We start from the raw sequence: 20,555 nt of genomic DNA, 5'->3' as shown, positions 1-20,555 counted from the left end.
TAAGATATGTTCTGCTGGCTTTGGAGCTGCCACCCTGGCACAGACTGTAGAAAACTGTTTATTTGAAATGCATACACACTGTAGGACTTTCCTACTGCAAAGTTTAATTGCATAGCAATTGCACCTATTTGTGTGCTAGACATACAGTATATCCTACATAGAACTAGAAAAGATGTCAAGTGGGTTCTTGACTGCAAATTTCTCTAATCTCCCCCTCATACAACGTCAATTAGGATTCATTATGATTTCAAAATTTCTCAGTTGTGTTTGGATATTTGAACTTTTATTCAGCTTTTAGATAAAATAATCAAAGTCTAACATTTAAGACTGGCTCTGAAAGTTCTCATGGGACTGACATTTCAACAGTTACTGATTTAAAAAGAATTAATTTCCAAAATTCCTAAAGACCTGAAAAAGATTTTGCTTTTCTGCTGTTTTTTTAAATTTTCCTACATTTGTGCTAATCTCTTAGAGATTTGATTCTCTCAGGCACTGGGCTGTGCAGATTTCAATGAGATGCATGTTCCAGCTCTAAATATTAACTGTAGCCTAGTGGAATYACCAGTAATTTTAACATGCAGATATATTAACATTGGTTAATTTATTAAATAGAGTAATATCGTACAACACAGAAACCATAGCAAGATTTTATTCTATTTAAATAACATTTTTCTTCAGGTTTGATAGCAAAGCCCTCTTTCCAATGCTATTTGCATTGACATGAAACTACTGGCAATTTTTTTGTGGACATTTTCTTCTATTTTTGCTAATTGTAGATTCAGTTTTGGTAGAGTTGCAGATCATTTCTTGCTACATGTAGCTAGGCTTGATAGCTACTTCATATTGTTTAGCAGCTATATCCTGATCTGAGTCCCTTTTCCAAGATCTTTTGCTGAAATAGATCTTAGGTTTGGAAATAGTAGGTAGGATATAGTTCATTCCCCCAGTTAAGCATAGGAAAACTTCTCTTTTGTGTTCCCAGAACACTTTATTATTTGATTCAGTGCTTTAACTTGTTCTTATATGCTGATAGTGGGGAAGACGTGAAGAAAAAGTGGGACTCGAGAATAATTCAAAGAGGGATAGGAACAGAAGGCTTGTGGTTGTGGGAGAGAAGAAGAAACCAGGGAGGTTACTCTAAGAGGAATAACAAGAATGGAGCAACAAGAAAAGACAAGACAAGATCTGACTGTGCTGTCGGTGTATGTGATGCAATAGAAAATGATGGTCTCAGAAGTGACAAAGTGATATTAGATTAGAGCAAAGACAGTTTTCTGGCTGTGATGAGTCTTTGTGCTGCTTCTGCCTGAGAGGAATAGTGAGAATGTCCTTAAGTGTCTCTCCTGGTTTCACCCCTGTCTGACAAAACATGGATGCTACGTATTGACTAGGGATCCCTTTTGGTCTCAGGGTGCTCTACTAGACAAACACCAGATCTGGCAGGCAGGCAGAGAGGTGAGGAGAAGGGGATAGCACATAATACATACAAGTGTACACCTGCACTGCCATTAAAAACAGAGTATAAAAAAGAGTACCTGCTGACCTGACCCCTAACCCAGCTGTCTTCAAACAGCTGATTTATTAGAAGTGTCAAGACAGAACTGAATCTTAAGGAGAGAGTTGAAGTATTTTTGCACTGCAGATAGGGCTCTGATTTCAGTTTTACTGTAGCCAGTTGGAGTATGAGCAGGCATGAGGCTGCAGCAACATAGACTAAAACTAGCTAGTGTCTAATGCCTGCTCTGTGCCACTGCAGTTATGCTGCTACCATTAACTTAGGCAACAAGCTTGTTTGGGTTTGAGAGCTGCATTCTCGCCTTCTGCCTTGCAGTAAGCAAACGTATTTGCAAACAAATTGAAAAAAAATCCAGGCCAAGAATCTGGTATTCCTGTGCCTCAGTCATCCATGATTGGAGAAAGAGATTGTTAAATTCTTCATTTAAAGCCCTGTGTTTCAAGCACTCAGCAAGAGGTGTTCTGTGCTGGTCACTTGGTTCGTGTGAATATTCATGGGGTATGGGTAATCCCCAGGGCCAGTTCCCTGCCCTCCAACTCTCCTTCCTCCCAGCATATCCCTCTCCATAATCCTGTGTAAACATTTGACTGCGCTTTAGCCTAAGCTGCCATTCTGTTTTCTTAATGCTTTGTCTCCTAGATCTGTCAGCGGAAAAAAGCTTTGTTCTACCTGTGGGCTTCCTCTTGGAAAAGGAGCTGCCATGATTATTGAAACGCTTGGTCTGTACTTCCATATTCAGTGCTTCAGGGTAAGTCTCTTCCTGTGGCCACTGAGGAAAAATCTCAAGTCATAGCACAGTGTGAGCGGAGAGTACGTGGTGGTCTCTCTCATGAAATGAATAAGGAGAGGAGCAAGTGGCTGGCATGTTTGCTATGTATGTTTGTTTGCAGAGAATTGAAAATAATACCGCTAATGTGTTATTTTTTTATCAGCCATGTTAGCTGGACTAAAATCTGTGACTTAGCAAGCAAAGTCAGCTTCCTAACTTACAGAGATCCGAGGCACAGTATAATTTCCCAGTGGTACTTATAGTTTTCCAAATATAAAATTAGTTACCTTTATGATTTTCTCAAAATCCTGGTCAGTCCCAAACCACCTTCCCCATTTTTGATCTGACCCATGGTCCAACTTCGAAAGCTTTCGCTAAGTAATGTCTTCCAAAAAATTTTTATCTGATCATGTATTCTGAAAACGTTCTCGGTATTTTTGATGTCTTCAAATGTGTGTCTTTTTACTTTCACTGGAGCTACAAACACAAATATTTCATGACTGTTTTTGAGTGTCTCAGTCAGGAAATGACAAAATATGGTGTTTTCTACTGAATTCAGAAAGTGCCCATTTTCATTAACTCTGGACCAATTAGATATTCCCGTAGCCATTTTCATTTTTGGACATTTACTCAAACTAAACCACTGGCCTTTTTAAGCTTTGTCCAGCACGAATGGGCTGGCTCCAGAATGCAATGTCGAAATCAGATATCCCTTAAAATCAGTAGATTTCACTTCTGTGTAAGTGGAGACCACTGAAATCCAGTCCTAAATACTATTTAAAAACCTTTCATTAACTTGCAGTGTGCCACAGGAGCAKGGGTTGAGTTGTTTGTTTGTTTTTTTTCTTGCCATTCGAATATACTGAAACAAGTCAAAATCTTGGGAGAGTTGTGACAGATATTAGGGCATGCTCTCTCTCACTTTCTCTGTTCTTCAACTGACAGTGTGGCATTTGCAAGGGACAGCTGGGAGATGCAGCAAGTGGGACAGATGTCAGGATTAGAAATGGTCTTTTGAATTGCAATGATTGTTACATCCGATCCAGAAGTAAGTATCAAATCCTGTCCTAAAGAAGCTGTGTATTTTGTTCTGATTTCACAGTGAACTCTAATACTGTTGTCATGATTTTAACAGCTGGGGTTTTTTTTCCTCCTGGAAGAAATATGTTCTCCCTTATGCCCAAAAGGCTTTGCCACTGTTCCCCTTCCCGTGCCATTTCAATCATCCTCTCATCCCAAAAAGGACTTCCAGGCCCGTTAAACCATGCCCAAAGGATCACTGCTCTGCAGTATTAGGCATAAGCATAGTGCCTGTGCATAAGTGCAGATGTCAGCACTGTGCGCTGATATTGCATGTTCTGGAGACTGGGATCTGTCCCCTCGCATGAGGCAGTGTAGGTACCACTACTAGGCCAAGAGTCTGGGCCTTCTTTGGAGAAGTTCCTATCTTTTATGCCTCCAGGCCTCAATTTGCGGAGAAGAACAAGGAAATTATCAGCAACGTTTTGTAACTCAATATAATGAATCCCTGCGGTGGGATCCCTAGGCATGTTCTAAAGCAGTTTGCTACAAGTTTTGAAGGAAGAGCCAGAAAAAATCTTGATACCTTTTTCTACCTTAGAGTAAGTCAGTTAAAAGGCCTCTCTGGTCCTGGATTTCCGTGACTGAGACCAGTGTGCCAGAGCATTTCAACTTCACCCTGATGTCACTAGTGTAATGAGATGGGCAGTGCACATGCTGTCTTTCTACTTTGTGAAAAAGGGGAAGAAGGCTCAGAAAAAAGCATTGAAATTATAGTCTTCCTGTAATATGTTCAGTATATTCACTGCCCACAGTTGCACTGATAAATCAGGATATAGAGATCTTTTCACTTACTGTTTTCTTTTCCCTCCCTCAAAATCAACAACTGTAGAAATCCAGTAGCTGGAAAGCTGATTCATGTTTGCCAATAGAAAAATAGTTTTTTTTCTCTGGTATTTCATGACAAAGATATTTTCCTATCAGTGGAGCTAGAGGGTGCTGTTGGATAACCATTTGTTTATCTGGTGAATTCTTTTATTTCTGCTTAGAAATGTTAGCAAATTTTTATTACTATTTATTTAACTTCAACACATTTAGAAACAGCTTTCTCTCAGCAGGCTCAGAACTACAAACCTTTCTCTTGTGGCTGAAGGGAGGAAGATGATAAAATTCCTGTTTTCCCTCTCTTCTTAATCGTTTTTGCTGAAATGAGTTGGTGTCTCTTTATGTCAGATGAAGGCTCCATTAAATGGGATATTTATCAGCCTATATGCTGATAAATCATCCCCTCCATCATCATTTCTACAGCAGTGGTGCTGGAAAATGCAGTACGGAGCTGCGTGTTACAACATATTGCTGTGAGGTTTTGCCTTTGTGGGTACGTAGCACAACAGAAACCAGGCCCATGGCTTGCAAACACAGGTGCTGTGGAAATGTACAATTCCTGAATAATATTAATGGCAAAGGGTTTATCTTTTGCCACTTCTCCTGAAAAATCTCAAAATACGGATCAGCTGAGTTTAAGTTACAGCAGCTCTTGTTGACAGTTTTCAAAAGACTGATTTTGATGTTACAAAACTGCAAATATGGTTAGTTGCATGCAAGGGGATTGCTTGTTTTTAACAAAAGTTTGATGGACTCCACATCTGAAATGAAGAACAAACTGGTGCAATGTTAATGTTTCCCCTTCAGTTCTGGAAGGCCTGATGCTAAGTATAAAATCAGTTGTTTTATTCCACAGCTCTTTCCTGCCTGCCCACTCCTTTGTCTACATCTTAAAACCTTCGCAGCACTGCAGGCAATCGACATTCTTCACTGAAGCCAGAGTTAATCAGTATTGTTCTGAGATGCTTGTGGACATCTTGGAGAAATATTTGGCTGCTAAAAGCTTATTTGAAACTGTGGATGAATTTTTTTTGTAACAAATTATTTCAGAAGCCTTAAGAGAAAGAGTGTTAAAGATTATGTAGTGGTCCAGGGCATATTTGTGTTATTTAAATAGAAGAGTATGGGAGTTTATTGATAGGTTATCTCTCTACATGAAAAGCTCACTATGATAATTATTGAAATTAACTCAGTATTCAATGTCAAACGCGGGAATAGTTACAGATGTGCTAGGGTTRAAGTCAAAGGCAAGCAGTAAATTCATGAGATACTCTGTATGGCCAAATAACATCAGGGTTCTGTATTATCACATAACAAAATACAGGCACAGCTAAAGATGACTCATCAGTCATTTGCTTTACTGTTTTTCCACTGCAGAGCCTATAAGTAAATATACCCACAAGTACTTTGTGAGTAAATGAAATAAAAGTGAATGCGTTGACTGCAGTCAGCAGTGCAAGGAAAATCATTTGTCCAGATGGCATGAAAAACATTTTCACTAGAGTTATGCTGAATCCTTGTTGCAGTTAGTGCCCCAGCTTCGCAGGAGGAAGACAGAAGGAGGGTACAAATGATATATAGTTTCAGATGCGGTTTCTTGAATTATAGAGATCGTATGAGGAAAATCTTACCTACTCCATTGTTTCAGGAGAAATGTTTGTTAAAATCTGTCATGTAATGGCTTGTTTTTGTTTTGTTTTATCCAGCTGCTGGGCAGCCAACTACRTTGTGACATGACTTTCAGTCCTAATGACTTGCAAGAAGGAACTCTCTTCTCACGTGTCTCGGCTGCCTCCAGACAATCACTTGTAACAGCTTGAATCCACAGATGTCATAGCTCTCATCTCATTTTGAAAAGCTCATATGAAAACACTACATCTGCTCCTTTAAAACGCAATATGTTTTTTCCCCCTTTCTTAAGGAATTTGCAAAATATGTATGACAGTATTTGGTAAAGTGTAGCCTAAGTACTATAAAAAAAATTCCCACCTTTTCAGGTATGTTTATGATATCCAGTCTGTTACTTTGTTCTTTTAAAAGTAATAAGAAAATAAAGATGCAATAAACTTGTTTTGTTTTAATGTTTCTAAGAATTAAAATTTTAAGTTTACAGAGCCTTTATAGAATATGCCAAGTTGAGATGAGAAGTAATTTTAAGATAGTATCTAATCAGTGCATTTGAAAAACTAAACACCACAGCACATGACTTCTCTGTTATAACTGAAGCTATAACTTTTTTTTTATACAGAGACTAGTTTGATAATACATCCTGTAATTCTGAAACATTTTGTGTTTATATTACCTTCAGTGGAGGGTAGGAGTTATACAAATAAATTATTGCACCTTTAGTGATAGGATTTTTTGTTTGTGTACCTCATGTAATGTTCATGACTATAGCTTAATATTCTGTCAAATAAAGATTTCTTCATTAAACCTAAAGACTCTATACCATTAGCGACTGCGAAATTCCCATTAGGAGCAATCCTTCATGATAAAATCAGTATCCTGTGTTGCTGTTAGATTTGATGAAAGGGTGATGTGGGGGAGAGGAGCTTGAATGGGCAGATACGACTGAAATGTGAATCTACAAGCTGCAGTTCGATGGTATGGTGAACTTTTTCTATTGGTTTGTAACTTTCCCATAGATGGTCCAAGTTATTCTGAGATCTGCTCATTCACTTGCGAGTGTTAKGTTTAATTGAAATCACATGAGAAGAAATGCGTGTGGTGAGGATCCCCTCCCAAGTCCTCACTCGGTTCCGTGGTGAATTAGGGCGGCCAAGTGATGGCCGTGAACGTGTCCCTCCATGTGTCCACCCCCAAAGGTCAGCAAAAACTGGGAGGGTGGAAGGCAGGCAGGGAGGAGGCCGATAGTGACAGGCAAAAAAGCTTAACTTGCCTGTGTTTGGGGCAGTTTTCCTTTGCGCTTTTTGCTTAGGTATGTTGCTGCTCGCTGGAACAGCAGGCAGAGCTGTGTCAGCTAGGAGCTCACTGTAACCTAGAATAGCTGGAATACACAGACAAGTTGAGGTGATATATTACAGTTGTAAAATATCTCATTTTGGCAGTTCAAAATGCAACTTAAAATGGAGAAAAGAAAACAACTTATTCTGCCTTAAAAACCATGATGAAACTAAACTAACAGATTTCTTGGTTTATGTATGTGCACATCCATTGTCTGTTGATGTGTCAGTAAGTGGAAATGACCTGGTTATTGGGGAAGCAATAATTTTGAGCTGTTATATAGCTAGCAACTATTTATTTAAGTGTTAGACAGTTGCTTGCATATGAGTTGCATACCCATGCAAAACTGCTCATCATCGAAAACACCTGCACAATGTTATCATTTGAGGGCATTGTGACTGTCTGCTGGAAGTTACATGTTTCTTCCTTAAAATTGTGCCTTAGAAAATGCAAAGCTGTTGCACACAGTCAGTGATGACTCATGGATGCAATAAATCCAAAAAGTTAAAGTCCTTCATGGGACTTCACCTGGGGAGTATTTTTAAAAAAAAGCAAAAATCAGGAAAATGTTTTGAAAATAAGACAGTGAAGTCCAATATTTTGATTAACCATTTGCATGATTTACTGTTAAAGGTTTTTGATAACCAGGATGTTTACAGTTTGCATGTGGTCATCATAACATTTTCCTGCAAATAATGCACAACATGGAAATTCAAAAGGATTTTATAAACTACTTTGTACATCTGTATAATTCCATGTGCTGCATTAAGGATGTGTGAATATATTATGTCTGGGCCTAATTTTCAAACAAGACCTCCTTTAATGCATGCTTGTATGTCTATTTGGTATGAGTCACTAACACTGATTCACATATGTGATGTAGTTTAGATGTGCAAATCAGTCACAAGTGTATAAAAAGGTTGGTTGTCACAGACAGATCTGCTTCTCATTAACTTAGTGGTAGATACCCAAAGATGTCAGAGGAAGCATGACTGGAACCAAAAGCATGAGCAAGGGATGGGGTGGGGGGTGTGCAGCCTTGCAGACGCTGCTTGGGCTCTAAAGCTGCTTGGAAATTTATCCTGCGGTCTAGCAATTAGATTCATATATGCATGTTGTAGTGAAGTTAATTGTATGTAAAGCAAAATGAAGCAGCATTCTCAGACCACAATTCCCCCCTCCCAAACACCAGCACAGAATAATTTTCAAGTTTGCTAAATTGTACTTGCCAACTACTTTGTCAATGTTGATTTATTTTTCATTTGGAGTCCTATATGGCAAATTCATTTGGGCTAAGACCTTTTTTTTCCCCCTTTGTTTTCAGTTTAACACATAAATATGATACATTTCTTATCAGGAACTTTGCAGCACAGAAAAAAACCGCTTTATTACATTTGAACTACAATGTAAATGTATTTGTTGCAAAAGTGATTTATTGTTGCTAAGCAAGTACAATGTATGTAATGGTTTTTAGATGTTTCAGAATTTACTTAGCCTCTTAATACTTCAGAGAACCTCAATAAGCATCATAACCTTTCTGTATTTCACTACCCCACTTCCATGGTGCATTTTTTCCTTACTCTTGCTATGTAGTGTTATGATGCAGTTCGTCTGTGGTTTTCAGTGAATGTCCTAAAGGTTGGTGAACTGACAGGGGACCATCCTTATATGCATGTCCATTCAAGGATGAGGATTGCTGTCCTAACTGGAGCTAATGTTGAATACCGATTATGCTAATCTTTCCTTTATTTTATTTATTCTAAAATGCCTCTGGAAATTAGGAAGACTTGTCTAAAATGCAACAGCTTTTATAGTAAATGTACGTTTATAAATAAAAACGTTGATTACATTTGGTGAAGTGTTGATTTTGCTTCTTGTAACTAACTTCTCTTTTTGCATGTGATATGTCAGCAAAATTGGATTGCAGGCTGGGTACATCCCAATGGGAAAAGCTTCTGCTTGGGGTGGACTGGGCTGAGCTGTAGTCCACAAAGTTTAGCATGTGAAATGAGACAATATGAGAGCTGTACATGAGATGGGACAATACCTTGCAGATCACTACCGTAAGCTGAGATGAGCAGGGACCCGAGTGCGTGTGCGTGCCTATTGTGGTGAGGGACGAGCAGCGCTGGCCGGCCAGGATCTTGGCAGCTCTGAGTCGCATCCAAAGTCCTCAGAAGATTTTCCACTGGTGTCAGCAGACTGTGATTCAAACTTCAGTTCAACAAAGCGCTTTGTGTTGGAAAGGTAAACATGTGCTTGGTTAATCCCATGCCTGGGTGGCAAAGATCTTTGAGTTTGTGCTTGGTTATGCATGTGCTGAAGTGCCTCCCTAAATCTTGAGTCCTCAAGAGTGTGTGGCTTCACCCCTAACCAGCAAAAGGTTCACGCAACATTTTAAACTAAGAATTGGCCCTTCCTTTCAATCAAGTGTTCAATGGATGGCTGTCTTGGTTTTGAGCCAGATATGCATCTCAGCTGTTGGTGAGTCATGGGGAAGTACTGACAATTTAATCTTTTTAAAGTAGTTTCTTATCCTGGTGCCTGGATCACAGCTGCCTTAATGGAAATGGTAGTGGCATCACATTACTTTTCCATGTATGTCTCTGGGTAGAGGGCCAGCGTTGCTCTGGTGTAAGAGGTGAGCAAGGGTTTCCATCGCTGCAGAGCCGCGCCGTGCCTGTCGGAGGAGCTCGCTGCCACTGGAGGCTGCTGTGAGGCTGGAAGTGGCGGCAGCCAGGCAGATGTTTCTGATTCAGCCGCTCTGCACCAAAGTTGCTGGGCAGCCAGACAGGCAGGTGACCTGTACGGGCCAGGAAAACGGTGGAAATCCTGATTTTCTTTCTTTTCCCCTGGTGTGTGTGATCTGGCAGCTCTAACTTTACCAGCACCATTTGTGATGCTAAAATGGCATCAGTGGGGGCTGTACTCCACCTGGGCTGATTTAATGCCAAAATGATCCAGCAAACCTTACAAAAGGGGAGTCACATTACTTGCTCACCTTGCCAGCACCTCGAGGGCTGTGGAGGGGCCCTGGGGGAGCACCCTGCCACGGCTGGGCGAGGGCAGGTGGACGATGGCCCACAGAGCAGCCGAGGGCATACAGCAGAGCTCTGTCCTTCCTCCCACCCTCTCTGGGCACGATGCAAAGGGATAAATGGTAACGCAGAGCCCCCGGGATAGGCAGGTCTGCTGGAGAGGAAACCTGAGGCCAGCTAATTCACTAGCTTTTTCTTCTCCTTTAGTGCTTTGGTGCAGAGATTACCTGTGAACCCAGTCAGGCCCTGGTATCTACTAGAAGCTCTAGGCACAGGTAATAAACAGTGGTAGTAATAAATATTAGTAGCTTGCTCATCTCGTGAGTATCAACCCTCATCCACACAACTGTCCTTGGTGACAGTTAAAAGCAAAGTGCTACCACTTTGTTTAGAAAATTAGCCTTCGGGTATGGTTCTCGCTGCCCAGCTGAGCAAGGAAGGGTTTGTTCTCGTACGGACGCAGGTATCCCTTCCTGATAGCGGGAGGCTGGTTAAGTAATTAATAAACTTTGAGGAGAGGGGACTCAGCCCACTTCCCTCAGAGGCAGGCTTGTGTCTGCTCTCCTGGAGAAGGTTAGGTAGGTGGAGAACAAGACAACAAAATGCTCCATTTCAGAGACACGTCTGCAGGGACAATCAGGAGGGGAGTCTGGACACTGGACCTGATCAGGTGACCACCACTTGGCTGGGGAAAAAAGAAAAGATGCCAGAAAAAACACATCTCTTGTAAAGCCAAACAGGACTCCTATATACCTCTAAAAGCCTCCGGTAGGAACGTAATTTCATCTGAATTTCCTGATAAGGGGAAATGACTAAACTGGAACCCACTCAAGTTTTACAAGTAATAAGGGTCCAAAACAAAGATTGAAAGTATAATGTTTTCCTTAACTGGGCTGTGGCTCTCCTCACAGAATAGGGTGGGGTTTGTATTTTGTGGGGTTTGTTGTTGTTGTTTTCTTTTTTTTGGTTGGTTTTCTAAAATCCAGTGTGAGCTACAAATATAAGAGGAATGCTTACCCCTCTGCAAGGCTACAGCTGCTGCTCTGAAGACTGAATACCCCATGTTCTGCAAGAGCAGCTGTTGGAGCTCCCCTTCCCAAAGCATATGGGTTTTTAAGCCATTTAGGAGAAAAAGAATCCATTATTGAAGACAATCTCATGAGTCATTGCTAACTCATCCACAGACTCCCCCTGCTTCACTGCACAGGATGCACTGCTAATTCTCTTAGCTAATGCCACATCCATGGTTCACAGATATGTTTTTCTAAGTAGGTAACCTGTTTCTTAGAACATACTGAAGTCATACTGTATGGTTGTAGAAATGAGAGTAAAAAATGACAGAAATCCTAGTCTTTCCTTGAAATAACAGAATAATCACAACAAGAAGAAAACAAGATTTTAAAAAATCCTTTTCTCTGTCCTTTTCATTACAGACAACAAATTACTCCAACAAGAAGCATAGGAACAGAGACATGCCATCCACATCTTTGGAAAACGTGTGGTAGCTTCACATGTTGACTGTTAGGGCAGAGTGTTAGGGCTTGTGCGGCAGAAAATGTCTCAAAATCCTGCCTGGCTGGGTCAAACCTTTCCTTCTAAAAAGGCAAAAACCAACACCTGTAGCAAATGCTGCTTATTCTGTAGAAGATGATGTAGCTCTTCAAAGTATTCTTTTTTTCTAGTTTCTGCTCTTCAGAAACTCACTAAAACACTTTCCATACAATAGATCTGGCATCGGACATGTGTTTCTTGTGCAAAGGCAAAGAGGATCTCTGGTGATAGTGCCCTGAAGCATGTAACAGGCTGTAGGAAACTCTGTTGCTAGCCACAGCATACTCAGACTTTGAGACCCTTCTAAATATGTTTGCATGACCCTAAAAATAGCTACCTATTTCTGATATTTGTATACCTCCTACAAGGAATGGTTCAGCTGTTTGAAGCTTGTTTGCAAAAGACCTCATAAAAATAACAAAACTGGGGTTTCTGTGCATTCACAAATACCCATTACTGGATAACGGACTGATCATTCGTTCTGTATTCGCAGAAGAAAAATCAGCAATGCAACAGATACTAGCCAGCCATGCTATTCCTATGGAGGTTCAACAGTGTATCAATATTTTCTGCAAATGAGAGGTTTTCCTGCATTCAACCCAAATCATTTCCTGTCTGAGAGAGTATACCGATTTGTCTTAGGAGAAGACTTTCACAACAGAATAAAGTCACTCGTCTTTACCAACAGGCATCTAAGGACAGGATGTCATGCCCCAGCATGGCATGACATTTACAACTGCTATGTCTCAAAGCAACATTTATCACTTAGAGGACCTACACTCATATAAATACGAACTTTTATGGAATATAATTTGGAAGAACGCCTCTCAGGAGGCAGTGGGGGATAAAAAAGTAACAACCATATCACTGAGGTCTCAGAGATGGGGAAGTCAAATTTTTTGCCATTCAGAATATGAATAGGATGTGTCAGAGAAATGATCTTTTTCTTAAACAACTACAGTGTTAATTTTCAGAATTGCTGTTCCATGGACCTGGATTCAGGTGCTTGCAATGGAGACTCCCCTCTTCATTGTGTCCACGTGCTCTTTGTTTGCCTTCCTGGTGGTTCATAAAACACTATGAAAATACACAAGTAAGTAAGGGGGAGCCATAACACTAGTCCTCTTTTTTCTCAACATGTCCCTATCACTCAGACTGAAGGCAGTACCTCAAAACACCCTTTCCTGAGACCACTTTTAAATATTGTCATGTGAAAACAAAGTGGTTGATTTTTTTTAAAGGATATTAAATGTGAGGTTTTTTGGTCTAATCTATGAACTTCGCTTAGGAAAAATGAACTCTCTGATAAGTGCTTTGGCATCTGCATGGTCTATTAACAATGGAAATGTATTGAAGTAGTCTAGATTTCGACAGGGAGTCTCTGTGTTGGACTTTGTGCTACCATTCAAGTCTTAGTTTAAAGCTTTTCCTGATTGACATGTGTTGATAATACTCTGGTCATCATCAAGCTGAGGGTGAAACTAAGCTCTCTGAACTGTTTGGTGGACTGACATTTTCTAGTACATTCAGCAGAGAGGGATTTCACTAAAACCTCTGACTCCTCAGGAGCGGTCAACTGGGGCTTTTTAAAAAATTGATGGGATTGATTCTTACTTGATTTAGCTTTTAGTGCCCTTCCTTGTTTCATGGGCTTGTACTGGAATTATTTGTGGAAGCAGGGTAGCACCCAACACGTGCCCGTCCCCAGGAGAGCCAGAGATCACTCAGTCATGTCCCAGCTATGTTTCAGGTCATTTAAAAGCATGAAGAGAGCAAAGTTAGATACAGTGCTATGAAATGTGTTCAGCTTTCTTGTTCTAAAAAGAGCACTGATGGATCTTAGGCTGAGTTTAAAACATAAGTATGAAAGGACAGCATTTACGTAATGAACCAATTCCCAAATGACACATTTCTTAACAGTAGCCCTGAATGTATTTTGTAGTATGTTGCTAGTTTGGAAAAGGTAGGATGACATTGAAAAGAGGCTTATGACAGTGTGCTGCTAGCTGATACAATTGCAGGTCTGTTCCAGTTGACCAAAGCTAGATTTCAAAATTAATTTGCAGCTTCACAAAACCACTTTCAAACACTTGAGATGCCACATATGCTTTTAGCATGTGTATACATGCTGATAGCAAAGCTGGGAGACACTGGCTGAGGCCAATCAGCTAATCCAGACTATCAGTGTTTCCATTTTGCCTCATCCAAAACTGTTACTGCTCAGAGRATTTGTTACATACACACATGGGCACACAACAGTTGAAAAGCAATTCTGTATTTTAAGGGTAGTGACTAATGTGCTTTTGCCCACAGCAATGTGTGAAGGTTTTGCTGCAGAATCTGCTCTATTCTCCTTGAAGAAAAGCAGCTGCATTTTTCAGATCTTTTTATAGAAATGAGGTCTTGAATTCTGGCAAGACCTTTACTGATAGGCTTTCTTATTATATTTCTCCTGTAAGTGTTAATTAGTAATTTTATATCCTTCAGTGCTTAGAAAATAGTTGATCTTAAGCTTATTCTCTGAGTACTATGACAGAATATTTCATTTATAACAAGAAAATACTGTGACAGCTGACTCTCTTTGCCTGTAGTAACAAAGCTGATCTATCACAATGCTGTGCAATATTGGGGATGGGTGTCTCCCAGACTGGTAACAACACACAGAGGCTTCCTTAGCTGAATCAGAATTGCTACAGCTAAGTGATGTCTTGGCTGCTCAGTGTTTTATACAGAAGAAGACAATGTTTGCAGTTTCATTTGCAAGCCTTACATCATTAAATCACCTTTGCAAGTGACACGCTTTTGAGAAATCTTTGAATGAACCAGAGTCAGAGGCGCTCAGGTTGCTGGATCGCCTTTGCAGACCTTCAGTTCAGCACACAAGGTGGAGTGAAAGGAGAAAGCCTTTAAGTTACACAAGCTGCAAATCTTCTGTGTAGTTAGGTTTACTTTCCAGGAAAAAAAAGCCTCTGTTACTATATATAGCGACATTTAGATTACAGCTATCACATTTTTTTATATACTGATCAAATTTCTGTTGGTGGTACATTATCTTCAAAGCTGCATTCTTTTGTATGAAGCTGTATGTTAAGTGGCAGCCCCTTGCCTAGGCATAATTGAGTAAAGTATAGATGCAGATAAATAGTTTATGATGGAATATTGTCATTCAATACTTGACTTTCTCAATGCCTCTCTTCTTCTTGAATGGTTAAAAAATCTGCTTAGTGTGTGACTAAAATAAGCAAACCCAGGGATATGTTTCTTTTTGCTGCTTCAACACTTTTCAAGAGTGCTGAAGCCACATGCGGCTATTTTCACACACTTCCAGTTGCCAGTGACTCCCATGTTTTGTTAGCCTGGAGCTGAAGATTTACAGTGAATAAGTTACTGAACAAGCTCTGAAGTAAAAAACAATCAGCATTAGCTCCTAACAGTTACAGGAAAGGTAAAATGAAGAGTGCAAATAGATCTTCATATGTAGAAAAGTTGTAATAAAGAACCCACAGGAACTGCATGCCGGTGACAGAAAAGTGACTTGCACTCAGCAAGAGCACTCAGAGGGTGAACTGTGACATGGAGCTGCGGCATTTCTCCCCTCTTGCTCTCTTCTGAGAACATTGCCCACTTTGGAGGCCTTTTCCCCCCGCCAAAAGAACAAAATTCAGTAGCGTTCTCATTCCAAATTCCTGTTCATCGTGAGCTGGTTTTGGGCAGAGTCTGTTCCCAGTGGTGGCCGCGTGCTGTGACAGCGCTTGTGGAGCATTTTGCGTGTCACAAGGCAGCACAGGTCAGGACAAGGCATGCATCTTTCTGTACAGGAGCTTGCCATCAGCATCTGCTGAAAAACGCTCCTTTTTTCTTCGCTCAGGTGCCAGGGGTTCTGCTTTTTAGACAGAAATTCTTCTCAACTGATCAATACGGTATTTTTTAATTGCTTGCTGTGCATCTTCAGTTAGAAAAAACAGCTGTAAATAAACATAGYATTTGCCAATAAACTTTGGAAAGCTGCATACAAACATGGCAGACACAGGCTGCAATGAGGACTCCTGCAGAAATATGTAAATAATAAGATGATTGAAGCAAGCCAAGTGCGGAGAAGCATGCTGTTCTGACAGTCTTTATTAAATACTTCTGATTCACAAAGCTAATGGATCCCCAGTCTGAATCTTTCATCTGTATCTTTCATCAAGGAAAGAAAATAAATTTTTCAAAACCATTTCATTTATTTACATTTTTAAGGAAAGATCTCTCTGTTTTGAAGCTACTGGGCTTCAGCTTGTGTACAAATGCCAATTATTTTGTTTGTATTGCAAAAATACAAAAAATGTGGACAAGATTTTGAATCATTTTGGATACCACATTTCCTGAGCGTCCAACCTCAGGAGCTTGCGAACAGCCTGACTTTCAAGAATGGTTGATTGCTCATCCCCATATAATCAGACATCTTTGGCAGGTCTCAGGTTAGGTACCCAGAGTCACTGGTCATGTTTAAAAACACTACTATCTAGACTTTATTATTCCGATGTCTCAAATGTATTTCAAGTAGCACTAACAGAAAAGGCAGGCTGAAATCTGTGGGGTATTTCCTGGCCAACATATTTAATAATCACTTCTGCTTACGAAGCCCATCATTACCATAAAATTGTAAAGCTCTTTGCAACTATTAGTTGAATAATATTTAAAAACAACCCTGTGAGGCAGAAAAATATTATTACATACCTATTTCCAAAGTAATAAAATGGGATGTGCAAACTAATTTGCCCAGAGAGAGAATGTTTAGCTAGCAAATTTAATTTAGACTACAACTTGCATGAGTTGTGCCAATAAAAATGTTTGTTAGAAACCCAGTATAGACAGTAAAAAACAAAAAGCAACAAAGCGTGCATTTAACAGGTTTTGTGACCAGAGTGTAGTGACTGCAGAGTTCAGAAAGACCTGGCTAGTCTGGGTACTGCAATAAAAGTCACTGCAGCAAGAAACCCACCAGGAGTCGAGACAGCTTGTCTGGAAATAAGGTGCATTAACTGGCTGGGATCTTTGCCCTGACTCAGCTCAGCTGCCAGGAGCTGGTCTAGCAGGGCTGGAGCCAGCCCCAGCGCCTCTGGGCAGGCTGCGGTTACGCAGGGCACAGACCTGCTGTCTTGGCTGGTCATTTCCTACACTTGGAGGTGAAGTTGAAGCTGAATCCTTTCATTTAAACTTTTTTTTTTGAGAGGAAAGCACAGCAAGAAGTGTTCCCTTTCTGGAAGAAAGCAGATTTAACAACTGTAAACAAAATCTGGTTGTGAGTGATGCCTGCTGCAGTGCCTTATCAGAGATGGAGCTTGGATGTTTTAGGTCTCTCTTCTTCTCAATGAGCAGGGCTTCTTAGCTAGGTGACATCAGCTTAGTTTCCCAAGCCTAACCTACGGTGAAGGAGAGCTGGAAACACCTGTACACCTGTTCCTACAGCAGCTTTTGTACCTCCCACCTGGAAAGTAGCAGCTATATGTTATTCTAGAAAAACAAATGTGAAATTTCATTTTCCACTAAAAATCAATATACTGGGAGAAGAGGTAAATAAAACATTTTTCACTGAGCTTTGGTGCTAGATCATCTTCTCTGGTTAATTACACGGTTTCCTGAGTGTATGGTCCAAATGGTGCTCACCCTTTGAAGTTGGTTACGCTATGTGATGTGTATGTCACGATGCAGGGATGTGCCAGGGTATGCCCCAGCCATTCAGGACTAGGCACCTGCATGTGTGCAGCAAGGATGCTGCCTGCTGTGCTGATGCCGGTGTCTGCGAAGCAGCTCCTGGCACTCTCTTGGTAGCTAGAGCAGCAGCCACCTGGCTGAATAGCTCTGGTAGCAGAAGGTTGTTTTCACTTATTTTTCATGTCCTTTATACAGGGCTGCTTGGTATGAAATATCAGTACATGCAGCTCTTGTGCAACAAAAACTTGGTTTCCCAGGAAAGTGATGACCCACTCAAGGTTGGGGCTGGCCTACAGGTGAAATAAGCTGTCCTAGCAGTTCAGCAGTGGCCTGCAGCTGTACAGGGAGCCCCAGAAGGCAGCATGACCTGACTGCTGGTGAAGAAAAGCCCATAGCTGGCTAGGGAGAAGCCCAAAGCTAGATAGGGATGGCACAAGGACATGGGAGTCTGAAAGCTTTCTGCTTTAACCATTAGACCCACTCATCCAGGACTAATATCATAAAAATAAATTGCATAAATGCTACCTATCTTCTGCACCAAGGGTTTAACGTACATTCCAGAAAAGCATCCACCATTTATTTTGGAGCATGGCAGATGTTGCATGATAGCATTTTCTGAAAGGAGCTAACTGACAGAAGAGAATATTAAAAGGTTAAAAGGATAATTTCATCTCAGTGAATCCTGCACTAGATGAAAACAAACAAATCTGTATGCTTTTCAGAAGATTTCCAGATTTGTGTTCCTACTTCGAGTCACACCAAGCGTTGTGACAGTGACTGCTGCTATCCAGCTAAAGGACTGAGGCACTTTGTAAATCAAATTTCAAGGAAAGAGATTGCTTGGAGAAACCTCCTCATTGTGGAGTCACAAGCTGTCAGAGTTTATTAGCATTATGTTACTGGAGTAAAAAGCAAAACAAATTAAGATGTTTAACAGCTGAAATCTGAAACAAAATTGTGTTTAATGTTGAAAATCTTGTTAACATATTTTCAGGCTTCCCTTTTCCCAGATATTAAATCTTGGTGTGTGTTTGCAAGTATCTTTTTATCACACGTAGAGCAAACCGACTGTAGGAGGCTAAGAACTGTCACACACAGCAGATGGTAAGAGCGGATATTTCAGCCTTGCTGTTGCATTCGCTCTGAATTCAAAAGGCAGTTCAGCAGCTCTGTGTTGCAGGCAGCRTACAGTGACAAATGTGAGGATTTTTAAGGGAAATCGAAGAAGCGCAGCTGGAATTCTCCATGTGCCCATGATGRCAGAGCACATTACATTAATGACAATGGTCCTAAATTCAAGATTACACACRTTCTAGCTTTTAATGTAAGGGGTAATTTGAACTCCCAAACTGGTTTTTCTTTCGTGTTGGCTCCCACAATGAAAGAACCATTAAGGTTTCAGTGATCTTCTAAGACTCTGCTTCCAGCAGAAAATTGGCTCCTTTTCCTTGGATGCAAGACCAATTTTTAATTGAATTTCAAGAGATGATGGATGTTGTACTTTATTCCAAATCTATATGCTAAATTAACAAGGCTGTCTGCTTAGTTTCCTCTTTTGAAACCACACTGAGATGAGTTTCTGCTAATTCTCTTACACAGAGCATTAGACATGTGAACCAAGTTCTTATTCAAGAGTTGAAATAGATGTTTTTGCCAAGGTTATTACTTTGGATAATAAATTGGTACTGTGAGGYAGGAACAATAATTTGCTTTCTGAAAAAGACTTACCAGCTGAATTATTTCAAATTGATCAGTAAAAATAAAACTAACTCTATCATATATTTTCACCAAAGTATTATTAATTAACACTTAAAATGTCTATCTTACAGCAGGGATTATTCCATTCTTTCTGCACATTTGATCATCTGATTTTTCTGCATACTCACTCTGGTTACCTCACAGGTAATGGAAAGTCCTACATAAACTATACAATATGCTTAATCTGAATAAGGTTTATTTATCCAGCTTTTTACATATTAACAGATGTCATTGGTAAGTTAAATGTTTGTTATTATGAAACATGAGAAAACTGCTATCAAAACAAATGTTCTTCTTAACTCTGGCCTCTGCAGTAACATTTGCAGTAATATTTACATAGATCCATCAATAAAACAACTTAGAGTGAAATTTTGTGTGGACTGTAGATAATTTAAAGTTCTGACTGACTTGGAAAAAAAAGTGAATGAGCTCTATTTAGTGCATATGTAGTTGTCTATCAGTAGAAGCTGGGTTGTGTCTTGAAAATATTGGGGCAGGCGAAAAGGAGGCCACTTTTTCCAAAAGGATGGGCAGGATTGCTTGAAAAGGACTGTGCCTGCAGCTGGGAACAACTTTGTGTGTATGCTTACTGGAGCATTTCAAAGCAATCCTGTGTGGAATTTAGAGTGCCCCAGGATAGCCATAAGCTGTCTTAATGATGCCCTTTTGGCTGCAGAGGCCTAGTTCATTTTCTTACCTTGCAAGAAGCTTTTCAACTTAATTGGACAAGCTGGCCACACGGATTGTGTTTTGTACTTAGTTTAGTACCAAATTGTGTTTTCTCACTGGGGGTAAAAAAAATGCCCTTGGCATTTAAACACGAAATGGGATTTCGTGCCCTGCTGCACGGTTGGAGCCTCGCTTGCTCCTCTCGCGGCCGGCCCTGCGGGCGCTGCTGGCGGCCCCACCAGCGGCATCGATGTTGCCGCGCACAAGCCACAGCTCCCTGGGGAGCTCCGCAGCCCCAAGCTCACTTTGGTAACGTCAGAAATTAAAAAAAAAAGTGCTGAGGAAGTAGGGCAATGACGTCAGCTGCCACCGGGCCACCCCGGGCGAGAATGTGCCCGCTGTTGCGGGGCAGCGGYGCCGCCCGGGAACCACGGTGCCGCCTGGGAACCAGCCCTTCCCGCGTGGCTTCGCAGCAGTGCCGGGAGCAGGAGTCGCCAGGTGTGCCATGGGTCACTCCATCCCGCTCTCCTCGGAGGCGGCGGCTGGTGGCCGTGATGCCACCGGCGAGAGCGCGCCTGGCGGCCGTGATGTCACCGGCGAGAGCGCGCCTGGCTGGCCTCAGTGCCGGGTGGCTTTCAGAAGCGGGGAGGTTGTTGCACGGTCATGGTAGCTGCTGTCCCCTGGGTAT

General features: G+C 41.0%; 1 protein-coding gene across 1 annotated transcript in view; it reads left to right on the top strand.

Annotated features, from left to right (window-relative positions):
• The window catches only part of LIMCH1 (LIM and calponin homology domains 1), a 117,525-nt gene extending 111,603 nt beyond the window's left edge, over positions 1 to 5,922 (top strand). The window contains exons 31-33 of the mRNA XM_026077533.1: positions 2,156 to 2,264; positions 3,231 to 3,333; positions 5,897 to 5,922. Of these exons, the coding sequence (XP_025933318.1) occupies positions 2,156 to 2,264; positions 3,231 to 3,333; positions 5,897 to 5,922 (238 nt within the window). The remainder of the gene's footprint in view (positions 1 to 2,155; positions 2,265 to 3,230; positions 3,334 to 5,896) is intronic.
• Positions 5,923 to 20,555: the final 14,633 nt, after the last annotated feature.

This window comes from Apteryx rowi, unplaced genomic scaffold (genome assembly GCF_003343035.1).
Source record: "Apteryx rowi isolate R43461 unplaced genomic scaffold, aptRow1 scaffold_457, whole genome shotgun sequence".
In the NCBI taxonomy this organism is placed as follows: Eukaryota; Metazoa; Chordata; class Aves; order Apterygiformes; family Apterygidae; genus Apteryx; species Apteryx rowi.
This window is presented reverse-complemented; position numbering and strand designations above follow the sequence as displayed.